The sequence below is a fragment of the Trichosurus vulpecula genome, chromosome 3 (genome assembly GCF_011100635.1).
Source record: "Trichosurus vulpecula isolate mTriVul1 chromosome 3, mTriVul1.pri, whole genome shotgun sequence".
NCBI lineage: Eukaryota > Metazoa > Chordata > Mammalia > Diprotodontia > Phalangeridae > Trichosurus > Trichosurus vulpecula.
The window spans coordinates 386,770,267-386,794,742 of NC_050575.1; the positions used below are offsets into that span (position 1 = coordinate 386,770,267).

At 40.3% G+C, this 24,476-nt stretch overlaps 1 protein-coding gene across 6 annotated transcripts in view; it reads right to left on the reverse strand.

Annotated features, from left to right (window-relative positions):
- Positions 1-6,495: 6,495 nt before the first annotated feature.
- The window catches only part of FBXO31 (F-box protein 31), an 83,832-nt gene continuing 65,851 nt past the window's right edge, over positions 6,496-24,476 (reverse strand). For 5 of the 6 annotated variants that reach the window (XM_036748516.1, XM_036748515.1, XM_036748519.1 and 2 more), the window contains 3 exons: positions 23,418-23,571; positions 14,223-14,656; positions 10,453-12,227 (listed from right to left, as the gene is read on the reverse strand). In XM_036748516.1, the coding sequence (XP_036604411.1) occupies positions 12,005-12,227; positions 14,223-14,656; positions 23,418-23,571 (811 nt within the window). In that variant the 3' untranslated portion in view covers positions 10,453-12,004. Of the gene's footprint in view, positions 12,228-14,222; positions 14,657-23,417; positions 23,572-24,476 lie in introns of all 6 variants that reach the window. The other variant, XM_036748514.1, reaches the window with a different exon arrangement.

The window sequence follows — 24,476 nt, forward strand, 5'->3', positions numbered from 1 at the left end:
GCACTTAGAATGGTAGGATGACTAGTTTCTAGCTGGAACGGCACCTTGGAGGTCCATCTATCATCTTAATTTTATAGATGATAAATGCTGGCTCAGAGAAATTATTTGCCCAAGATCTGTCAGTCATTACGTATTTATTAAGCACTTACTGAGTGCTAAGTAAGCACTGAGAATGCAAAGAAAGCCAAAAATTGGATTCCCTAACCTCAAGGTTACATTCGAATGGAGAAGGCAACATGCAAAAAAATTGTACATACAAGAGAAATGGAAGGTAGTCTCAGAGAGAAGACACTAAGGGAGGTAGGGGGTGAAGGAGACAAGGTCAGAAAGGTCTCCTGTAGAAGATGGGACTTGAAGAAAGCCACAGAAGGCAGGGGACAGAGGTGAGAGCAAGGTCACACAGCTGGGATTTGAATGCAGGGCCCCTCACTCCAAACCCACCACTCTTTCCAGTAGGCTGTACTATCAGAGTAAATCTCAGCATGCCATAGAAATGTGAATGACTGTGAGGTCATGGAATGAAAGCTGAAAGAGGAACCATCTAGTCAGACCCCTTCATCTTCAAAGATTAGGAAAATGAGACTCAGAGAGGAATGACTTGTTCAGGGTCATATAATTGGTAAAGGTCAGGAGCTGAGATGGCAAATCTAGGTCCTCAGACTCCAGAATCATGGCAGCCAGGTTCCACCAGGGGTCTGGTTGGTTCCTTGCTCCTGAAATGACATTTTGGTTCTCAGAGCTTGGACACATTTCTTCCTTCCATCTCAGAACCTAAGAGACTTGGGCCAGCCTGATGGGCGAAGGATCCCATAAGGAATGACCCCCATTTGCCTGGGTCTTCTCTTCCCGCCCCACCCCCAAAAAAACTGCTCCATTCACCAAGACATTCAGTTCCAGTGTGTACTTAGGATTGAGCTAGGTATTTCAAGAGAACCAAAATATCATCGAGAAGCTATATGCTCTAGTAGTCACAACACTGAAGTAGAGTGTATCCTACAACAGCTGCTATTTACTATCTACGTTGACTTTGGAAATTCATTTCTCTTCTCTGTAAAACCAGGGGTTGGAATGGATTATCTCTAAGGTTTTGTTTTTTTTTTTTACAGAACCAAAACCTATGATACTAAAGAAAGAAGAAAAAAATCATATGAACAAGGATACTCTTTTTGTGGTAGCAAAGAACTGAAAACTAATGGGATGTCCATCACCTGGGAAGGGCTAAACAAGTTGTGGCATGTGAATGTAATGGAGTAAGATCGAGCCATCAGAAATTTTGAAAGGGATAGTTTCAGAAAAACCTGAGAAGATAAGTATGAACTGATGCTGAGCAAAGTGAGTAGAACCAGAACAATTTATTGTTCATTAGCAGCATATTGTGAAGACCATCTTGAAACTTATTAATAATACTGATCAGTAAAACAGTCAGCCATGGGTCCAGAGGACAAATGATGAATTCAAGATTTTTGGACGTGGACAATGCAGGAATTTGTTCTCTATGCACATTGGTTAGTAGAGCTTTTCTCTTTTTCCAATGGCGGGCAATGAGATAGAAACTAAGATAAATCCCCCTCTAACGATTCTCTTGCTTATCAAAGAAACTAAATGGACATCTTTAGCTCATTGCTTCCATCTACTGGACACCAGACACCACATCAGCTCTCCTCAAGGAAATCAAAGAGGAATTATCCTGACTTGAGCCAAGAGTGCAGGGTGACGTCGGCAGCTTTCACATAAGGCCAGGTGGAATGAGTTAAGTGCTCCTTCTTCCTGCTGTGAGCAGTTCAATTAGTCCTCAGCAGCTGTGTTGTTTCTGAAAACAGTGTTTTGAAAAGATGCAATAAAGGAGAAGATCCGGTAATGCTCCCCAGAGAAACCACAGGAGGGCAAGAGCATCAGAATGCGTACGGTTTGCATGTTGGACTCAGCTGCTTCCAAGTTCACTGTCATGATGATCTGCAGGAAGCGGTGCCTCATCCAGATGGGGTCCAGCCTGTGCCTCCTCAAACTAATAGGTGCGCCACCAGAGTCAGGAAACACTGACCCTGCTGAGCTTTCTTACAGAAGGGTTTGGAGCAGATTAGGGGTAAAGGTGTGGATTTCAAATAGCACTTCCGTACTCATTCAGCCTAATCTCTTCATTGACCGAAAGGGCAAGGTGACAGAGTCAGGCAGGCCTTCTCAAGAACCTGTATTCAAATCCAGTTCTTTCCTTACTCTCAAACCAGTGTTGTTCTCCCCTGCATTATGCTGCCTTGGCTACAGACCTAAGGATGACCCTAATGTTGAATTACCACGCCTGGCTTAAAGAACAGAATTGTGAGCCAAGTGCAATGCTTCCCACTGCCAATTTTTGCTGATTTGACTTCACTTAACCTTCCTGAGTCCAAAGGTTTGCTTCTCAAAAATAAGTATTATAATCACTGGCTCCCACCTGTGTTACAGTAATCCCACGATGGCAAATTCAGTTGTCCAAAGATATATAAAGATCTTGGAGACCCTCAAAAAGCAAGTTCTATAGAAATATTTTGACACATTGATCTTCAGTAGTGAGACCCCTTTTCACTGCCACCCATTCTTTGAGATTCTTGTCCCTTTGCTTAACTCCTCCATAAATAAGCTACCTAGCACATTGGAGGCCTTTCTCTGGGTCTTTTTTAACATTTAAAAAATATGTAATATTTTAATAACCAATGTATTTATAAGGTTACTTGTATTACATATAGGAATACTGAAAGGGACAGAAAAAGATGATTTGTGTAAAGAAAACTGACAAAATCAATTTGTGAATACTCTTAAATAAAATGTCGAGGGCAGGCAGACTGTTCTGAGGACCAGTGAGAGAACCAACCCTCAGGAGGACGTTCGAAGGGGATCCATTTGGAGGGAGAAATGATGGAGAAAACGATGACTACAAGAAATTGTGATTCATCAGATCATCTGCATAAGGCTTTTAGGCTCCAACTGACAAAATTACAAATCAAAATAGTTTGAGGACTGGGTAAAGATTAAATAAGGACTGTTAGGTTCATAGTTCTTGAGTTTTATCTCATAAGGTCATTATCACCAGGAGGCTCTGATTCAGGGCAACAGAAAATAGATACAGGAAGAGAGAGCAGTGATTCACAGTCACATAGCCATGGATATGGTTGGCTCCCCTCAGGTAGAGACCTCTGAACCTGGTTAGGATGAGTGAACCAACCCAAGGAGAAGGGCTGCAGGCATCATAATCGGTACCACATCCATGGGCTACATTAACCATGGAGGTAGTTTCTTGGGAATGTCTGAGATAGATGACAGGTGATGGGTAGGTGGGTGGATGGATGGATGGATGGATAGATAGATGGATGGATAGACAGATGTCCTGGATAGATGGATGGATACATAGATGGGTGGATGGATAGATGGATACATATACATACATACATAGATTTATGGGCAGATATTTTCTTGATTTATAGCCTAAGCTTTGGGAAAATGCCAGTACCAAAAGGCCATGGCATCATCCTATGGTACCTCATCTTCCAAGTGATTTTATTTCCTCTGAATTGTGATTTAATTGGTGAGAACCTTGGGCTTTCCCTTGATGGTCATTATGTTAGCATGTACTTGGAGCTTAGAGTAAGCTAGAACCCATCTCCCTTCCACCCTCACATACTACACACCATTTCCCAAACCCCACTCCACCCCCTTCATACTACTTACTTGCTTACCTTCTACTGCACAAAATGCTTTAAGATCCAGCATTATGAGGAGAGACCTGGCTTTGGATCTCAGCTGTGTGACCATGTAAATTATAACTTCCCAGAGACTCAGATTTCGACATATTTATACTACTTAGCCTCATAGGAAAGCAATTCCCCAACCCACAAGATATTATTTAATTGGGAAGAGTACATTTCTTATTTATATGAATTGATGTGAGTTTTTGAATTGTTGGGTTTTTTTTTTCAAAATCAGGCCTTTTCACTTCTTCCTATGCTTTTTAAAAAAATGTTTAAATTTTTATTCTGAACTTAACACCAAATAAAACATTCATTTCCAAATATGAAGTAAAACAGAAAGCCTGTACATGAAACCACAATTCTCTATTGTGCACAGCTTGCTTTTCTTTTTAAGTACATAATAAATTCAACATGTTATTTTCAAAGTGGTGGTGCTTGTCTGTTTCCCACTGACCTTCCTTCTGTTCTGTTCTGTGAATTTTTGAAAAATGCTTCAATGATTCCTTTCTTTTTTTTCTTTCTTTTTAAAAATTTTGGTAATTCTACTACTTATTTCCTTCTTCCTTTAGGACCCACCACTAGGGGTAACTTTCCCCATCACCTCCTTCTTTCCCCCCACTCTTCAGTCACATTCCAGAACCCATGAGAATGGCATAAAAACTCCACTCATCCCCCTGACTCTGGGTAGCTTGGCTGCTCACAGGACTTGGATGAGATGAGAGTCAACAACTCTATTCCTTTCAATGAGATGGAGGTCCACCAGCCTTACCATCTGCCCTGCCGCTGAACCCTGAGGGCCTCTAGGCATCGCCATTTTTATGTTCTCTCACAATTACAGAATGAGCTTGAGTTTCTATTTGTATTCCCACTACTAAGCACAGTATCTGAGACATAGCACTTCTTTAAATAATAAATGTCTTTTTCATTCATCAATTCATTTATGTCCAAAATAACACCTTTCTCTATCTCGAGCCCCCCCACCTCTCTGTCAGAAGGTGGGTAGCATGCTTTATCGGTGGTCTTCCAGAATGATGGTTAGTCAAATTGATCAAGATCCGTAAGTTTTTCAAAGTTTTCTTTACAATGCTATCAGATAACCTGCCTTAAAAGTTCTGCTCACTTCACTTTAGATCAGATCATACAAGTGAAAAACACTTTTTAAGCTTTAAAGTTCTATAGAAATGAATTGGTTTTCATACACAGAAGGCATTGTATTTAAGATCAGCCAGCAGGAAAAAAAAATTGAGTTTAGATAAGCCCTAGATTGTAAGGAATGAAATCAAATAAAGCCACACTTTATCAATCCAGTCTCCCAGTTCAAAACTGGAGTATCCTATGTAATCAGAGAAGACAGAAAACTACTAGACCAAGAAACAGATTTTCCATCTCCTTAAAAAGGGACATAGTTGTAAGCCTGGGAATCTTAATGGGTGCTTTTTTTTCAGTTACTAGCTGGGTTGTCAAAGCATTCCTGTAACGAACCCCCACACCCACTAGAGGTCAGACTACAAAGAGACTACACTTTCATATGCCAGAAAGAAGAAAAACAAATTCCGATATAGGATATTTGCAAAGAATACAGAGCCAAAGTCTGCCGGCAAATCACCTGCAAAGAGGAAGGAATAGAACATGCCCTCTTCCCATAAAGAGAGTCAGCAAGACTCAGATTCTCTTAAACATGATTAAGCTGAGTATTTATAGAAGCAGTGAGACTCCACAGAGAAGTGACATCATCTGGCTCATTCTTGGCTCCACTCGCTAATCTCCGTGTGACCATAGCCAGGATGGCTGACTCGGTTTCCCCATTTGTAAAATCCGGACAGTTTCAAGTCCTGATGTTTGTTGATTATACTTATAAAACACTTGAAGGTAATCAAATCTGATCTCAAATTAGAGACTTTTGTTCCTTCTCTTGTCTGTTTCCAAATCACTTTGACGCTAGGAATCAAGACAGCAGAAAGGAAAAGATTTCAAACTCAAGGGTTATAGCATATTAAAGTTGGATGGGAGTTAAAAAGGGGACCACCTTCAACATTCTATTTTAGATTATGGTGCTTAAGGACGCAAAACAAATAAAACCTTTGTCCCCCGGGGTCCACATTTAGTGGTATTTTCTATTAACACTGCTCAGTCTCTCTCTCACTCAAACCAGTCAATAAGGGTGTTGGGGTCAGTAAAAGCTGAAATCAGTCAACTTTTTTTTAATCTGTAGCTGAATTTTTCTCCTTGAATAGGCTTTATTTGTAGGTTCGTTATCAGCCTATCACAAAGCAAGCTGTCAAGTCACCATCTGCCACTCAGTTGTGAGGTGGTTGGGGAATTTCAGTGTTAGCTCATACAAAATTAGTGGAGTCTTTTCTTCTGTCATGCCAATATAAAATATCAGAAAGCCAAAATAAAATGATTCTGAGATCATGGACAATTTTCAAGTTATTTCTACTACTGCAACAGATAAACTGTCCTGTAGACGGTAATCAAACCTTCCCCCAGGAAGGGAGTGGGAGGAGGCACACAAGTCTGGAACATTGCATATACTGTCAAATTTTAATTCAAGGTATGGATCAAAACTCTCTGAGAAGGATCAAGAAAAGGGCACAGGAGGGAATTTAGGTAACATAAAAACAAAAAATACCAATACCTTTTCAAAAACAGGTAGCTGAGTATGTCTCCCAGATCAAGTACCATTCTTCACTTGATTCATCAGGCTGCAGCATTCTGAACACATTTTCACTGTGATGCCATATAGCTCCCAAATCACAAAGTACAGAACAAGGTGTTTAAAATTCATTTATTGAAAACTGAAAAGGGAAAAAAAATCAAACATCTCCCCACGTAACAACAGTCTAATGTAAAAAGTACAGAAGCTCAATGAATACAGAAAGTTCCCCCCAACACACATATACACAACCCCTCATCATGGAGGACACGGAGAAATCCATGGCCAAATGAGTGCTGCTCTGGCCAGAGGGAACCTCCTTGTGAAACGAGCCCTGACCTGGCTACTAAGTAGACTGGTTACAGGGTTTTAAATGATGCTGGACGATGCCTTCAGTTTCAGGATTTTTTTTTTTTTTTTTACAAATCAAAGACTTTAAAGGAAAGACTAAAGAGCTAGTTCCTTGTAAAACAAGCCCTGACCTGGCTAGGTCGACCAGTTACAAGGTTTTAAATGATGCTGGACGATGCCTTCAATTTCAAGATTTTGTACAAATCAAGTAATTTAAGAAAGACCAAAGAGCTATTTCCTCTTCCTTCCCGCCCAAGCATACTTCATTTCCCCCACCCTACCAAGTCTCTAATGTAGGATACCTGTCAATCAAACCAATTTTAACAACTTTACCTTAACTATGTCCACAAAGAAACCAAATTCATAAATCTTGACTTCTGGTGGCCCTCCTTATGAATTGGTTCAGTTCTGAGAGTTAGAAGTACCAGCTAGTTCTTAAACGTGCCAATTCCTGGGTGTCCAAAGACCTCTCTTAAAAATATCTCCACTTTTTTTCTCCCTTGATGGCTGAAAATGTTGTACATTTAAAATTATTTTGTAAAAATTTAAGACTTAAATTATACCTACCATGTAATAATTCACAACAAAACCCATTATCACTCACAATAACATTCACACCTACATCATGTGTTACCTTCTTCTAGAATATCTTTGAACATACAATTATGCGTTATTTGCCTCAGAGAGACAAATAAATTGGGTGTATTAAGTGTACCCAGGGAAGGTTCTTAACCCGGGGTCTATAAATAGATTTCAAGGAGCCCATGAACCTGGAAGGGGAAAAAAACTACATCTTTACCTTCACTTATCTCTTAAATGAAATTGAGCATTTCCTCTAATTATGGGTGTAAGTAATAAAATATTATCCTGGGCAGAAATCCATAGGCTTGGCCAGATTTTCCAAAGTGTCCATGACTCCAAAAGGCTAAGAAGCCCTGAATCTACGAGGAAGAGAAGAGAAGAGAGACAGCACCTTATCTCCTCACCCAGGAGACAGAACGACAATCTTCTCCCGAGAATTTTTTAAAGCTGGGACACTGTTAGTGGACACACCATCAGAAATGGTCTTGATAATTTCCTAAGACAAATGGGTCAACAATTTCTTCAGCAGTTGGTATTTGATCCTACCACTACCAACTATGCATGACAAAAGAACAAACAAACTCGAGACAATCCAAAAGCCTGATTGTGGCTAGTTCCCAAGACACTCCCCTACCATGTAACCACACACACGAGAAGCAGACCTAAGTTTCACCTCTTCTTGGTTTCTCCCTAAATATTAACAAGTAGAAAAGTGGTCAAACAATGAAGCACAGAAGGGCAGGTGAATCACAGACACCTCAGCCATGCATGGAACAAGAGCTAACATTGTTACAGCGCTTTAAGGTTTACAAAGCACTTTACATATATTATCTCATCTGATCCTGAAGATGAAAACTGGCTCCCAACAATCATGATTTCACATAACTGTCCTGGTACCAAGACAGACCCCAACAACTCCCCACTCCCCACCCCAGCCCCAGAAGACTCAACGGAAAAGAAACCACCTAAACACATGACCCTGTATTCATAATCGAACAGGCCCTTTTTCCAAAGTTCTCAAAGAACTGCCTAAGATGAAGCAAGGGCTATATCTGGACTGGGTGGAAACCACTCTAGAACACTGCTCAACCCTCCTCTTCTCACTTGCCACCTAGATTTATCACAATTTAAGGCAACGTTTCAAAGTCTGAGTAAGGGAAAGGAACAGGGAAAAGGGTTGATAAAATCAGCTGAGCTCCTATGAGACTGAAAAGCAGGCACTGAAGATGGGCACAAAGTTCAATGGAAAGGTGAAAAGATTGCTACCAAACCATCCCCCCCTTAAAATTACTCTTGGTACAAATGTTAACCATGTTTGCAATCCAAGTATGAACCCAACTGGTCAAGTTGTGATATCCTAGCAAACCACCATCATGTAACCTACATGCAAAATTCAACATTTCCATTCAAGGTCCACAGACAGAAAAAAAAATCAGTAATGACTGGTGAGGTTGGATCCCATCAACTCTCAAACCCCAAGAGAATAACCGAAAATGAACTGTGTTCAAGTATCAAGAGCTTTACAGTAAATCCATCCCACTCTAATCTACCACTATACTGCAAAAGGGGCAGAGTTTGCAAATAAGAGTAATCACGGATGCAAAAGAGAGCTGAAAAAGCCAAAAGACTCTCCAGATGGAACCACTAACTTCCCCAAAAACCAAACACTGAAGCCACACCATGTGACCCCATGGAGGATCTTAACCTAACCATAAATAGAGCTGCATGCTGCAGAAAGTGCTGTCTGTCCTAGTTTTTCCACAGGAAAATTGAAATTCCCGTCAACTGTTTGATCACCAATGCTTTGGCTTTTGTTGGCAATCTGGATCAAATTCTCACCTCACTAAAAAGAAAAGCTAACCACAAATTTCAAAATTAGTGTGATTAAACCACTGTGCCATAGTGGACTTTCTGGTAAGAATTTCTCTCTCCTCATTAGGAAACTTACAGGTATAATATTTTCCACATGTAACTTCTTTTTTTTTTGCAGTTTCCCATTTACATTGATCTAACCTAGAATCAAAGAATGGCAGAAGAACATAATAAACAAAAGGACGGCTTCAGAGATACCAGAGCACCCTCACGGTTAGTGCAGACTGTCCCCTGTGGAAAACTGCCAGCTTGGGAGGAGCCGATCCACCTGAACCCTCCTGCAGCAAATACCTGCCCTCGACGGCCACAGAATTCCCTATGGCCCGACCCAAGTTGCTCCTCAGCCAAAGCAGACACTCCTAGTCCAAGGACAGACTGTTACCTAAAATATTTAATGAATGGTCATGGGACTCCCTTACTGACACAGACCAAAGAGGCAGAGAACAGAACGTACATTATGAAGGGTTTGTGCGGATGCTATTGCCCTTAATAGAAAAGGCCTATGGGTCTAGCGACATGCTATGTAGTAATGCCTCTGAGGGAGGCAGCGGTCTGCTGAGTCAGGAATAAGCTTCATATTCAAAAATACCCTTTGCAGTGAATTTATTGAAACAAGGCTGAAAGAAACTCAAAACATACAGACAACTAGCATCCTCAACTACCCGAAGCTTTTTACTTTCTCCAAAATCACTGCCCCAAGCATCAGGATGAGAGAGATCCTAAGGCATTTCTTATAGTCAGTCTTGTCAAGAAAAGAGCAGAAAGTATCTGGTGCAAACATTTCATTTCTGCTGCAGGCTTCACCTCTCTGCCTTCCCGGGAGAAGAATGCACTTCAGAAAAGTCCTTTTAGATTCTGTGATTAGAGAAGCATGCTTTTAAATTTCTGAGTGGCAAGGATAACCAATGGCACTTAGTCCCAATCAGCCCCTTCTTATGCATCTCGACATACACTCTTTCAAGTGACCAGGAGCAAAGAAGGGCTCTTCAAAATAGCTTTTCAATACACTACTCTCAGGGTTTTATGAGAAGCTAAGAAAAATAAAGGATAAGTTGATTAAGCCCAGGATACTAAATATGGGATGATCCTGTTTCAAACTGAAAAATGCCAGTCAGGAGCTATCACCAAATAAACAGAAATACAGAAGAGTATCAGAGGAAAATCTAAGGCAAGGGTCTAGTTCCTCAGCAAGGACACCATCAAACCACCACCTCTTTCACTATATCCAATTGTGAAATGGAATACATTGGCCAAAGTGAACAGAGAAAATTGGTACCATCCACACATGTGCCACAGGTACAAAAGAAAAAAATGAGCACTGTCTACAAGAGTCTCATCCATGTGGGGAAAAGTCCTGCTTGGCTGTACCAAGGCAAAAGAAGCCGCTTAAAAATGATTCTGGAAAGCAAGATGTAAGCCTGGGATTTAGTCACGTTTCTTAATAAAACAGTAAAAACAATAGCAATTAAAACAGGATCTTAAAAGTGGACAAATATTTACTTTATCATGAGATGCACCATCCACAACAAAATGTCGACGATGCTAAAGAATGCTCAGGGAGAGGCACAGGACCATCCGTATTCAGTGTGTTTTGGGACAAGGTTTCTCAAACCCGAGGACTTAATTCGTACACAAACCAAAGGCCTTTGAGGAGCATTCATTTCAACTGCTAAACAACCTTAGTCCAAACTAGCACCAATCTAAATCGATGACAACTTTAAGTGATTGTGACATGGCTGTCTCAGGCGTAAATCTCTAGGTACGTTCCTCACACCCTGCACTCAGAATTATCTGACCTTTGTTCATACCTAGTATCACAACACAGGTGTATAAACATGGTAAACATAAAAACTAATGCAATGTTGGCCTTTTACAGACACAGACATGAAAATGACTGTGAAGACGGTCATCTGAACTAGTGCACGGATGAGACTGGGTACAAGGCAAGCTTTGTGGTTAACAGGAGGAAGGGTAACGGACTCTACTTTCTTCTTCTAACTCTATTTTGTATTGGTATGTGGCTGCTCCTCTAAGAATCTCAGAGCACTCTGACATTCAAGTGGCAAGTATCATCAGCTTCGTTTTACAAATGGAGAAGCTTAAGCTGGAGGCTAAGTGCTTTGTCCAAAGTCTAAATGAGTCAGCAGAAGAACCTGGAAGGCAGCCCAGACTTCCAAACTCCAAAGCTGGCATTCTGGCCACTGGACTTTACTGGCTCTATTTACTAGAAATGGACACACCCAAGCTGAATAATTCATATTCTTGACTTCCAAGGAAATCCAGCTCCAGACAGCCTGCCCCATCCCCTCAGCTCTACAAGTCACTGTCTTTGTTGTTTGACCCCAGGCAGAACAGCCTTCATGGCATCCACCCTCTACTGACTACCACAACATTCATTCATCACCGTGTATGTCAAAAAGATTTCTGACATGACAGTACAAACTTCCCTGGAAAGCTGCCAGAAGCCAAAGCCAGGAGCACCTGTCTCAATCTAACAGCTTCTAACAAACTGGACTGCTCCTCTCGGTCTTGTTCTGTATATTTAAGTGGCAACATGCTCAATGTTCTTCCCCAAAGGTTACCGGCAAATATACAAGTCTATATTACATACTACGTATAAAGTACTTCAAGGAAGGGTGCGTGAATTTATACTCCTTTGACAATAAAGTGTGCATTTTGGTAAAAAGGCCTTATTTCAAAAGTGCATGCTGCTTCGAGTCATAGATACCAATGTCTGCGAGTCTTATCTCATCCTCCAGAAGCCAAAGGAGATGAGATATTCCCTTCCAGCAAGCCTCCCTCTTTGATGAGAAGTAGACCATCAAGTTGTCAAAGACTGAATATTCTTGAGCATTTCATCAAAAGCCTCTGGGGAAGGGGGCTCCGCATTCTGGAAAGTGGCCTTGATCCTGCTGTAGAGGCTGAAGGATTTCAGTTCCAGCCAGATGAACCCAAAGCGATCCTCGTCAAACAAGATGAAGATGCCTGGAGTCCTCTCCGGACTGGTGAAGCCATGTCCCGCTATCAGACCTGTGCCATAGAAACTAAGAGGAGAGAAACGGAAGAGATGGTGAGCAAAAAAAGAAAGGGGATAAAGGAAAGAGACAAATGAGAGAAGTCTTTTAAAGACACACAAACAATGCTTTAGGAGAGGGAAGAAAATACTCAAATTTTAGTCAAACTCAAACTGCCTTTAGGTAAACCTGTTTTTTAAAAATCTGAAAAACACCAGGAATGACTATGCCAAAAAGGAGCTGTGTTTTCCACCACAGAAGTCTGAAGGGCTGTGGACTCTAGCAACAGGTACTGCACCAACGTAACAAGCCACTCTATTATTGTAAAAAGACCCAGCTCACAGCAAAGAGAAAAGACTTAGGCTACAGCGGGTCTTTTGTAGTAATGAGGTCACTTACGCGCATATTTATGCGTTAGCTTTTTTTTCTCACCTTTGTCTTTGCTAAACCTAATTACTACTCATACAGCAGTAATACATTAGAACCTAAGCATTAATCCACAGCAAGTACACAGAGAATGTTTACAATAAATCAGTGATTTTATTAAGCTCCAACGACGTACCAGGAATACCGTTAAGCACGGGAATGTAAATGCAAAGAATGAAACAAGCTTATATTCTATCAGGGGGAAAAAAAACATTTCCATACATAATATATGTGTAAGAGAATAACAAAGGGTCCCACATTCCTGTTGCATCCACGAACCCTCTTAGGACGACAGGACTCATCTGGGTCTCATGCCAAGTTTTCTACAGATTTGTTTCTGCTTCCATTGCCTTTTGCTGTTTTATGAGGTGACATCGCTCACAATCTTTTCCCATTCTCCCCTACAGTGTTTTACAAATAAAGTTTCTAAACCAATGTTGTCTTTGGCTGCCATGTCTCTACACTTGGCAAGGAGAAGAAGTATTTGCTCTGTAAAAAGGTTTCTCAGATCATCTGTCCTTGTTGGGGTAACTGCCTTACATCAACTTAAGCTTCTGCCGGAAATGGTGACAAACAAGATCAATATCTTTGCCTTTCTCCATTTCCAGGATTTTTTTCAGTATCAAACAATTCATGTGAATAGTTCAGGTTGAAGCTACTTTAACTTTTCAGTGTTGTCTTCTCTTTATCCTTCTAATTTGATGTGGATTTTGATCTTTACTTAATAGTCTGACTGCACAGAGAAAGCTGATTCTGATGACTCTCATGAATTAATAATACTCCACCATTCATTTTGTATCTGTTAAGATAGTTAACTTTATTTTGTGTTGTTTTTGTGATTTAAAAAATTGTTTACTGAGTGCATACTATGTGAACATAAATTAATGAAGTCCTAGAACCAATCTATTGCATCAACGACCTGCATTACGGGGACTTGTCATGACCAGCATGCAGAAACAATGAACGAAGGCAGCAGCCATGGTCAAGACAAGATGAAGAAGAAGGTAAGCTCTCAGCGAGGAAATATAAAGGAATGCTCGCCTGTGCTAGAGGATGAGCTGAAAGTCCTGGCTGGGGACAGAGGGAGAAGCAATCATCTCAAATCTTTTCACAGCACTGTGTAAGTCTGGTGTCAACAAAAAGAAGAGAGGCAAATCAACCCTCCTTGGTGGTCCTTCTGTGCTAACACTCTCTCATGTACCAAAGAAGGACACAAAGAGAAACGAAAAACAGGAGGACAGAAAGAAAGTCGGGGCTAAGCCCTGGAAATCTGTTAGCGGATCCCATAGGTCACATGCCAAGGTACTCTGTTCTGCACTGTTAAGAGGAGAGGGTGTAGCAGGGAATTCCCATGTCCAGAGGCTCTCCCAAATGTCCCCAAGTCCTTACATGAGGCCTTCAAAGCACACACCCACCTGAAGAACAAGGGAGCTAACCTGACCCTAGTTGCTCCCCACTGGGTCTCCCCAGGGTGGAGACCTAACCGTCACCAGTCACCATGCAGTGGACAGGGCAGAATTTTACCACACCTACCATTTCACAACTAAGAAGACAAAACCTGGCCCACCCTCATCCCCAGATGGGCCCCCCATTTCTTACCACATGCGACATGTTCGAGGATAGTCTTCATTTCTGGAGATCACTCCGGCAGGTAACACAAAAGGCTGCCCAGCCTCGGATGGAGCTGGCTCTGGGGCTGCTTGTGGCACACCCCCCGCAGCTTCCACACTCTTCTCAGTCCCTCCACCTCCTCCTCCTTCTGCACCACGAGAGGGCGTGGGCACAGGCTGCTCTGGTTTCTGGTAAGCGGGGCCTGGTGGACATTCTCTGGCACTTGGCTGGGCACGGCCCTGCCCTTCCTCCTGCCCCTCCTGCTGCTGCTGCTGCTGCTCCTGACGGACTTGCTCTCGTACCTCCAGGATGATACGAGAGAGCTCATTAAAGTTACGTAGGTTCTCAACATCAGGCAGCTGGATTCGGTGCATGAGGTCAATTTCCACAGTTTGCTGGCCAGCAGGAATATTGGGATCTCCCTGTAAGAGCCAAGGAATCAGCAGAATGTCATTTGGAAAACATGCATTGACTCCTTTGATGGTCCAGCTTCTACTAAAGACTAAATGATCTCCCTCTTCTCTCCTATTCAGCTATTAAAAATACCCTGTAACAAAGGAAGACATTTTAAATGCCTTTTAAGTCTAATTCTCATTCCAGGGTACCCATTGTGTTACTAGGCCAAGCTCTTTCACTGTCAGAGATTCTGTTGATTACAGGACACAGGTAGGAAAATCCTTTTTATTTTATTCTATTTTAAATTTATTTATTTTAGTTTTCAGCATTCACTTTTATAAGATATTAAGTTCAAAATTTTCCTCTCACTCCCTCCCCCTTCCTTACCCCCTTCCCAAGATGGCAAGCAATCTGATAGAGGCTATCCATTTACAATCATATTAAACATATTTCCATATTGGTCATGCTGTGAAAGAAGAATCAGAACAAAAGGGAAAAATCATGAGAAAGGGAAAAGAGAGAGAGAAAAAAAAATAGTATACTTCCATGTGCATTCAGACTCCATAATTCTTTCTCTGATGTAGATAGCATTTTCTATCATGAGTCTTTTGGAACTGTCATTATGCTGCTGAGAAGAGCTAAGTCTATCAAAGTTGATCGTCGCACAATGTTGCTATTACTGTGCACAACGTTCTCCTGGTTCTGCTCACTTCACTCAGCATCAATTCATGAAAGTGTTGAAGTTTCTCTGAAATCCATAGGTTCATCATTTCTTATAGCATAATACTATTCCATTACATTCATATACCCCAACTTGTTTAACCGTGCCCCAATTGATGGGCATCCCCTCAATTTCCAATTCTTGGCCATCACAAAAAGCTGCTGTAAATATTTTTGTACATGTGAATCCTCTTCCCTTTTTTATGATCTCTTTGGGATACAGACCTAGTAGTGGTATTGCTGAATCAATGGGTATGCCCTTTGGGCATAGTTCCAAATTGTTCTCCAGAATGGTTGAATCCATTCACAACTCCACCAACAATGCATCAGTGTTCCAATTTCCCCACATCATCTCCAACATTTATAATTTTCCTTTTTTGTCATATTAGCCAATCTAACAGGTGTGAGATGGTACCTCAAAATTGCTTTAATATAGCTTTCTCTAGTCAATAGTGATTTAGAGCATGTTTTCATATGACTACAGATAATTTTAATTTCTTCATCTGAAAACTGCTTGTTCATATCCTTTGACTATTTATGAAATGGGGAATGACTTGTATTCTTATCAATTTGACTCGGTTCTCTATATATTTTAGAAATGAGGCCTTTGTCATTAACACTGGCAGTAAAAATTGTTTCCCACCTTTCTGTTTTCCTTCTAATCTTGGTTGCATTGGCTTTGTGCAAACACATTTTAATTTAATATAACCAAATTATCCATTTTGCATTTCATAGTGTTCTCTATCTCTCATTTGGTCATAAATTCTTCCCTTCTCCATAAATCTGATAAGTCAACTATTCTTTGCTCTCCTAGTTAGCTTATAGTATCAGCCTTTTTATCTAAATCATGTACCCATTTTGACTTTATCTTGGTATAGGGTGTAAGATGTTGGTCTATACCTAGTTTCTGCCATACTATTTTCCAGTTTTCCCAGCAGTTTTTGTTAGGTAGTGAGTTGTTATCCCAGAAGCTGGAGTCCTTGGATTTATCAAATAGTGAATTATTATATAAATTATCCTGTGTATCTAACCTATTCCACTGATCCACCACTCTATGTCTTAGCCAGTACAAAGTAGTTCTAAAGATTACTGCTTTATAACACAATTTAAGATCTGGTACAGCTAGGCCACCTTCCCTTGCATTCCTTTTCATTAATTCCTTTGATATTCTGGACCTTTTGTTCTTTCAGATGAATTTTGTTATTGTTTTTTCTAGCTCTATAAAATAATTTTTAGTAGTTTGATTGGTATGGCACTGAATAAGTAAATTAATCTAGTTGTCATTTTTATTATATTAGCTTGGCCTAACCACGAGCAACTGATGTTTTCACATTTATTTAGATCTGACTTTATTTGCGTGAAAAGTGTTTTGTAATTGTGTTCATATAGTTCCTGGGTTTGTTTGGCAGATAGACTCCCAAATATTTTATAATGTCTACAGTAACTTTAAACAGAATTTCTCTTTCTCTCTTGCTGTTGAGCTTTGTTAGTAATATATAGAAATGCCAATGATTTATGTGGGTTTATTTTATACCCTACAACTTTACTAAAGTTGTTTATTATTTCAAATCATTTTTAACTCGATTTTCTAGGATTCTCTAAGTATACCATCATATTATCTGCAAAGAGTGATAGCTTTGTTTCTTCTTTGCCTATTCTAATTCCTTCAATTTCTTTTTCTTCTTTTACTGCTAAAGCTAACATTTCCAGTACAATACTGAATAGCAGTGGTGACAATGGATATCTTTGGTTTCACTACTGATCTTACTAGGAAATATGCTAGCTTATCCCCATTACACGTAATGCTTTCTGATGGTTTCAGATAGATGCTACTTATCATTTTAAGGGCAACTCCATTTATTCTTGTGCTACCTAGTGTTTTTAACAGGAATGGGTATTGTATTTTGTCAAAAGCTTTTTCTGCATCTATTGAGATGATCATACGATTTGTTAGTTTTGTTACTTATAAAGTCAATTATGCTGACAGTTTTTCTAATATTGAACAAGTCCTGCATTCCTGGCATAAATCCCACCTGGTCATAGTGTATTATCCTCACAACGAATTGATGTAATCTCTTTGGCTAATATTTTATTTAAAACTTTTGCATCAATATTCATTAGTGAAATTGGTCCATGATTTTTTTCCTCTGTTTTGGCTCTTCCTGGTTTAGGTATCAGCACCATATCTGTATCATACAAAGAATTTGGTAGGACTCCGCCTATTTTTCCAAATAGTTTATGTACTATTGGAATTAACTGTTCTTTAAATATTTGGTAGAATTCACTTGTAAATCCACCTGCGCCTGGAGATTTTTTCTTAGGGAGTTCATTGATGGCTTGTTCAATTTCTTTTTCTGAAATGGAGTTAAGTATTTTATTTCCTCTTCTGTTAATCTGGGCAATTTGTATTTTTGTAAATATGCATCCATTTCACATAGATTGTCAGATTTATTGGCATACAGTTGGATAAAATAGCTCCTAATTATTGTTTTAATTTCCTCTTCATTAGTGGTGAATTCACCTTTTTCACTTTTGATACTGGTAATTTGGTTTTCTTCTTTTTTTTTAATCAAATTAACCAAAGGTTTATCTATTTTGTTGGTTTCTTCATAAAACTAGCTCTTAGTTTTATTTGTTAGTTCAAGAGTTTTCTTAATTTCAATTTTATTAATCTCTTCTTTGATTTTCAAAATTTCTAATTTGGTATTCAATTGGGGGCTTTTAATTTATTCTCTTCTAGCTTTTTTAGAGGCATGCCTAATTCACTGATCTCCTCTTTCTCTATTTTATTCATGTAAGCATTCAGAGATATAAAACTTCCCCTAAGAACTGCTTTGCCTGCATCCCATAAGTTTTGGTATGTTGTCTCATTGCATTCTTTGATGAAATTACTGTTTTTGATTTGTTGTCTGACCCACTCATTCTTTAGGATTCAATTATTTAGTTTCCAATTAATTTTTAGTCTATCTTTCCATGACCCTTTATTATACATAATTTTTATTGCATCAGGATCTGAAAAGAATGCATTTAATATGTCTGCCTTTCTGCATTGGATTGTGAGGTTTTTACACCTAATACATGGTCAATTTTTGTATACATGCCATGTACCAATGATAAAAAGGTATATTCCTTTCTATCTCCATTCAGTTTTCTCCAGAGGTCTATCATATCTAACTTTTCTAAAATTCTGTTCATCTCCTTAACTTTTTTCTTGTTTATTGTATGATTAGATTTATCTAGTTTTGAGAGGGGGAGGAGGTTGAGGTCCCCCCACTAGTATAGTTTTGTTATCTACTTCTTCCTGTAACTCATTTAACTTCTCCTCTAAGAATGTTGATGCTATATACCATTTGGTGCATATATGTTTAATATTGATATTACTTCATTGTCTACGGTACCTTTTAGTAAGATGTACTTTCCTTCCTTATCTCTTTTAATTAGATTTATTTTTGCTTTTGCATTGTCAGAGATCAGGATTGCTACCCCTGCTTTTTTTACTTCAGCTGAAGCATAATACATTCTGTTCCATTCTTTTACCTTTACTCTGTGTGTATCTCTCTGCTTTAAGTGTGTTTCTTGTAAACAACATATTGTATGATTATGGTTTTTAATCTACTCTGCTATCTACTTCTGTTTTATGGAAGAGTTCATGCCATTCATATTCACTATTATGATTACTAATTGCCTCTTCTCTCCATCCCATTTCTCTCCAGTTTATACTTTTCTCTCTCCTTTAACTCATGCCCTCCTACCACTCTTTTGCTTCTGACCACCACCTCCTTCAATCTGCCCTCCTTTCTATCACCCCTCCCTCTTCTTTCTCCTTTCCCCTACTACCTCTTCCCTCCCTTCTATCCACCCCCACCCTTTTCTTTCCCCTTTCTCCTCTTACTTCCCTATAGGGTAAGACAGATTTCTCTACCCAACTAAGTACATTTTTCCCTCTTTGAGACAAATCCAATGAGAGTAAGATTCAAACGATGCTCATCCCCCTCCTCCCTTCTTTCTCTCTACTGTAACAGATGTTTTGTGCCTCTCAATATGACATAATTTACCCTATTCTGCCTCCCTATTTCCTCTTCTTCAGTGCAATATTTTTTTAACTCCTTCATTTTTTAATATCATATCAAAGTCAAGTTATACGCACATCCTCTAAGTATACTTGTAACTGCGTTAATAAAGATACAGTTTTCAAGAGTTACAAGTATCATCTTCTCAGTTTAACTGTATTGAATAGCATGTGTTTTTGTTTCTTTCTCGTTTGCCTTTTTATGCTTCTCTTGAGTGTATTTGAAGTTCAAATTTTCTGTTCAGCTCTGGTCTTTTGATCAAGAATGATTGAAAGTCCCCTATTTCGTTGAACGTCCATCTTTTCATCTGAAAGATTATGCTCAATTTTGCTGGTCCCAGCTCCTTTGCCTTCTGGAATATCATATTCCAGGCACTCTGATCCTTTAATATAGAAGTTGATTAAGTCCTGTGCAATCTGATTACCTGCAGTATTTTCTCCTTGACCTGATAATTCTGGAATTTGGCTACAATATTCCTTGGAGTTTTCATTTTGAGATCTCTTTCAGGGGCTGATCAATGGATTCTTTCAATGACTATTTTACCCTCTGGTTCTAGGATATTGTCAGGGCGGTTTGCCTTGATAATGCTGTCCAGGCTCTCTTTTTTTTCATCATGCATTTCAAGTAGATCAATAATTCTTAAATTATCTCTCCTGGATCAATTTTTCAGATCAGTTGTTTTTCCAATGAGGTATTTTACAATTTCTTCTATTTTTCCATTCTTTTAATTTTTCTGGACTCTTTCTTGATGTCTCATAAAGTCATTAGCTTCCACTTGCCAAACTCTAATTTTTAAGGAATTATTTTCTTCAGTTAGCTTTTGTACCACCTTTTCCATTTGGCCAATTCTACTCTTTAAGGAGTTTTCTTTAGTGTGGTTTTTTTTCCACTTGGCCAATTGTATTTTTTAAAGAATTGTTTTCTTCTATCCTTCCTTTTCCAAGCTGTTGACTCTCGCGCATACCTCTCATTTCTTTCCCAATTTTTCCTCCACCTCTCTTATTTGACTTTTAAAATCCTTTTTGAGCTCTTCGAAGGCAGCTTTTTGGGCTTGAGACCAATTCATCTTCCCCTTTGAGGTTTCACATGTAGGTATACTGACAATGTACTCTTCTGAGTTTGTTTTAATCTTCCCTGTTACCATAGCAATTTTCTACGGTCAAGGTTCCTTTTTTTTTTTTTTTTACCTATTTCTTGGCTTTAAAAGTTGAGCTCTCCTCCTAGGGCACAGAGTACACTGTCCCAAACTTCTTGTGCTAGGGGCCAGGGACCTGGTCACTGGCTTTGTGTGCTGAAACCTCAGGTGCTAGCAGCTTGCTCACTGCACTGGGTTGCCCTGGCCTAGTCATGCCTATTGTTGCCTGGTTTCCAGGACCGGCCACTTGCCTTCTGCTCTGGAACTGGAGGCCTCACAATTGGCCTGCTGTGCCACTGGTCTGCGGGACCTCAGTTGATGATTTGTGCTGGGACTAAGAGCCTCCGACTGGCTTGCCTGGACACCGTCTACACTAGGCTGTGCTCCCCTTTTACCCAAGTGGGAGAAGACCTTTCCTGAAGTCCTTCTAAGTTATCTTAAACTGCAAAATTGTTTCACTCCATCTTTTTGTAGGTTCTGTCACTGCAAAATCCATTTAGAGGCTTGATTTAATGTTGTTTCTGAGGGAAACTGAGAAAAGTTCAGGCAACTTTCTGGCTTCTCTCAACCATCTTGGGTCTGTCTCTCCAGGGAGGAAAATCTTATAGAACCAATATGAACCCCATGATGCCCATCTCTTTCTCCTATGTCACGTAAGTCACTTGTATCAGTATTCATGTAGTGCATCTTTGTTCAAAGGTTCATAGTAAAAACCAGTGTAAATTGGGGAAGTGTAAGTCAAAACTGATTTGCAATTATGCAACTAGTTTATGTTAACCCATAGAAGTACATGTGTAAAGTTCTGAAGATATCTGAAACTTTTAAAGAATGTAAGAATTCCAAAGAAGAGAATGTAAACCTGGGCCAAACTAAACAGCTGGGCTAGTCAGTCTGCTAGAAAAGTATTTCTTGCAAACACAAAAAATGACAGGGTTAGTCTAGGGTTAGATGGGGAGGATGAGTAGAGAGATAAGCCAAGGATTCCTGTCCTAAACAAAGTGAGACTTAAGGAGGGGATTTCTACAAACAGGGTTCAGGGACAAAGGCTGAGATGTGGGGGTCAGGCAGCGACAAGAAAAACAGTTCCAGCCTGAAATCCCTGGGGGCGGATCTGAGGCCAGCTCCCCACCCAGCCCACCCCCTTAAAACACTACCAGCTCCCACGAAACTGAGGGCTCAGAGAACAAGCTCTTGGTCAAAGGCTGAAATAGGGTAAACTAGCAAGAAATAACTGTGACTCTAAAGGTGGGGACAGAAGAAGTAATCAGCCCAGAGGGGAGCAATCAGAGGAATTAAAAAGCTCGAAGTGCCCAGAAAGTATCATTTACGTGGGACTTAACTAGGTTAAACACTGGATTGAGCCAAACTCACTCACACTGGAGAAACATCTCTGGCTCTGTGCACACTCTCCTGTGTTGAGTGGCTGAAGGTGGTGAAAGCAGTCACATAGAAAATGCAACCCATCTTTTGCCTTACAACTGCCTGGAGCTGGGGTGGAACAGCTCTTTCTCTACAAAAATGCCTTAGTGACTGACATTACTTGTCTGAACAGGGGGCAGCAGGCCTATTGGTCCTTGACACCTCACCAGCAGTGGGAGGCAGTCCTGAAAAACACAGCCAACCATCAATAGGCTGGATCCCCTTCAGATATTTGGTTGAGACAGTCTGACTTCATCAAATCCCAGAACACAAGAGTGAGACCGGTCCTTACTAGCAGTTCCAAGGTCAGCTTTTAAAAGGTCTAAACACAAACCAACAAATTTATAGCTAGAAGGGACCTAAAAGATCATTTTTTACAACCACCATATGACACAGTAGTCCAAACAGAGTTTAGAACATGTGAGCATCTAGGACGTCATCAGCAAGGACAAGGTTTGAAAAACATCTTGTCCAAAGGGGATAATAAGACAAAAGAATTCACAGCTCAAGTAGAGAGAACAGCATTTCATGTCTGCGCACAAACAACTCATCCAAGGCTGCCTCTCTTCAAAGCTGAGATCACTCGTACCAATCCTCATAGGCAGGGGAACAGATGAGTGACCCGCCAGTCACGATCCTGCTGGAGCCTAGATTCCCAAAGATAAAGCTGCCAAAAAGCACTAATGCCAGCAGCTAGTCTTTCCACAGTGCCTTACATTGATGAAGTACCTCAAGTACACTATCTCACTTAGGCCTCACCAGTGCTCTCTGTGGTAGGGCCTATCTCATTTGACAGATAAGGAAACTGAGGGGCAGAGAGGCTAAGAGACTTGCCCTGAGTTATACAGTATGAAAAGTAGGACTTAAACCCAGGACTCTCCTGATTCAACATCCAAACAATTTCACTTTTTCAACCACAAGCTGGAGCACTCAGGCAAGCTAACTGCTAGTGTCTGATGAGCAGAGACTCTCAGGCTTCGTTCCCCTTCCTGAAGGTCACACGTCCAGAGATCCACTCTTACTAGACACTGCTCACCTGGGGGTGGAGGATGGGGCCTGACAGAACATCAGAGCATACCGATGAAGACACTCAAGCCTGCAGAGCTCAGGACACCTGCCCCAGGTCACACAGAGGAAGAGCAGAGGCAGGATTCAAATCCAAGTCCTAGAGCAGTGATGGATCTCAGTTCAAATCCCAGATCTACCTCTTACAATCAAGGTCATGCTTAGCAAGTCACAAACCCCCTCTCTGGGCCTTGCTTTCTTCAAGTGTAAAATCTAAGAACAGTACTTGACGATTTCTAAGGTCTCCTTCATCTCTAAATCTATGAGATGATCACAGGCTCTCTAATACAAACGGATATTTCTACCACCTTGTTCAATTCACATTATTCCCTGACCTGATCACAACAAGAAAAGATAAATACTGCCAGACAGCCTTACCGTTATCTTTGTTCCTTTGGCACATTTCCCATGAAAGCTCAGCATGACAATCTCTAAGCCATGACTCCCGTAAGTTCCCTTGAAGAGGCCTGGCTTGATGAGATCATCAGGTCTTCTAGGGGGGAGGTAGATCCTTCTATACGTCAGACAATTGCTGCAGAAGATGGAAACCAAATGAACAAATATCAGCAGAGCAGTGACAACATCAAGGTTTCTGAATTCTTGGAAGAAACTACCACCTATCTTTCCTTCTTTAAACTTCTGAGAATATCATGGTTTGGCCGCAGAACTGCTAAGACATTCGCTCCCAGAAAACAAACTTCTCCCCCTCCCACAGTTCATCACTCTTACCACCAATCCCCATCCAAAAAAGCCTCCCCAACACAGAGCAAAATACACCATCAATTTACAGGAGAATCCTTTAAAAACCAAGAAAGCCACTTTGTTGCTGTGCTGCAAACATCCCAGATCTAGTTCCAAGAACTCCTTGCTTCTGTTATCCCTGGATAAAAATCACTGAGAGGAAGAACCATATAATGCAGTAGTCCAATCAGGGCTTAAAACAAGTGACTATCTAGGACATCAGCAGCAAGGACAAGACTGGAAAACATCTCGTTCGAAGGAGATAAGAATAAGACAAAAGAATTCACAGCTCAACTAGAGAGAACAGTATTTCACATCTGTACATAAATACGGTCCATACAACAAGAATCGGAGATCTTGGTGTGCTCTCACAATCCATCTATAACTCAACAGATGAGGCTTGGAGAGCTGCCTGAGGCTTAGGGAAGCGAAGGGACCAGCCTGCATCACAAAACTAGCAAACATCAAGAGGAGGGATTTGAATCCAGGTCTTCTGGCTCCAAGCCCAATACTCCATCCACTACAGCACATCTGCCTTTCCAAAGAAAGGACATCTAAACAACATTTTTATAGGCATTATGGATATGTTTTGAACATATATACAGAAAGTGAAAGACTTAAGAAGTCTGACTAATGCAATGATCAATGACGAGCCAGAGAACTGATGAAGCATGTTATCTATTTCCTAACAAAAGG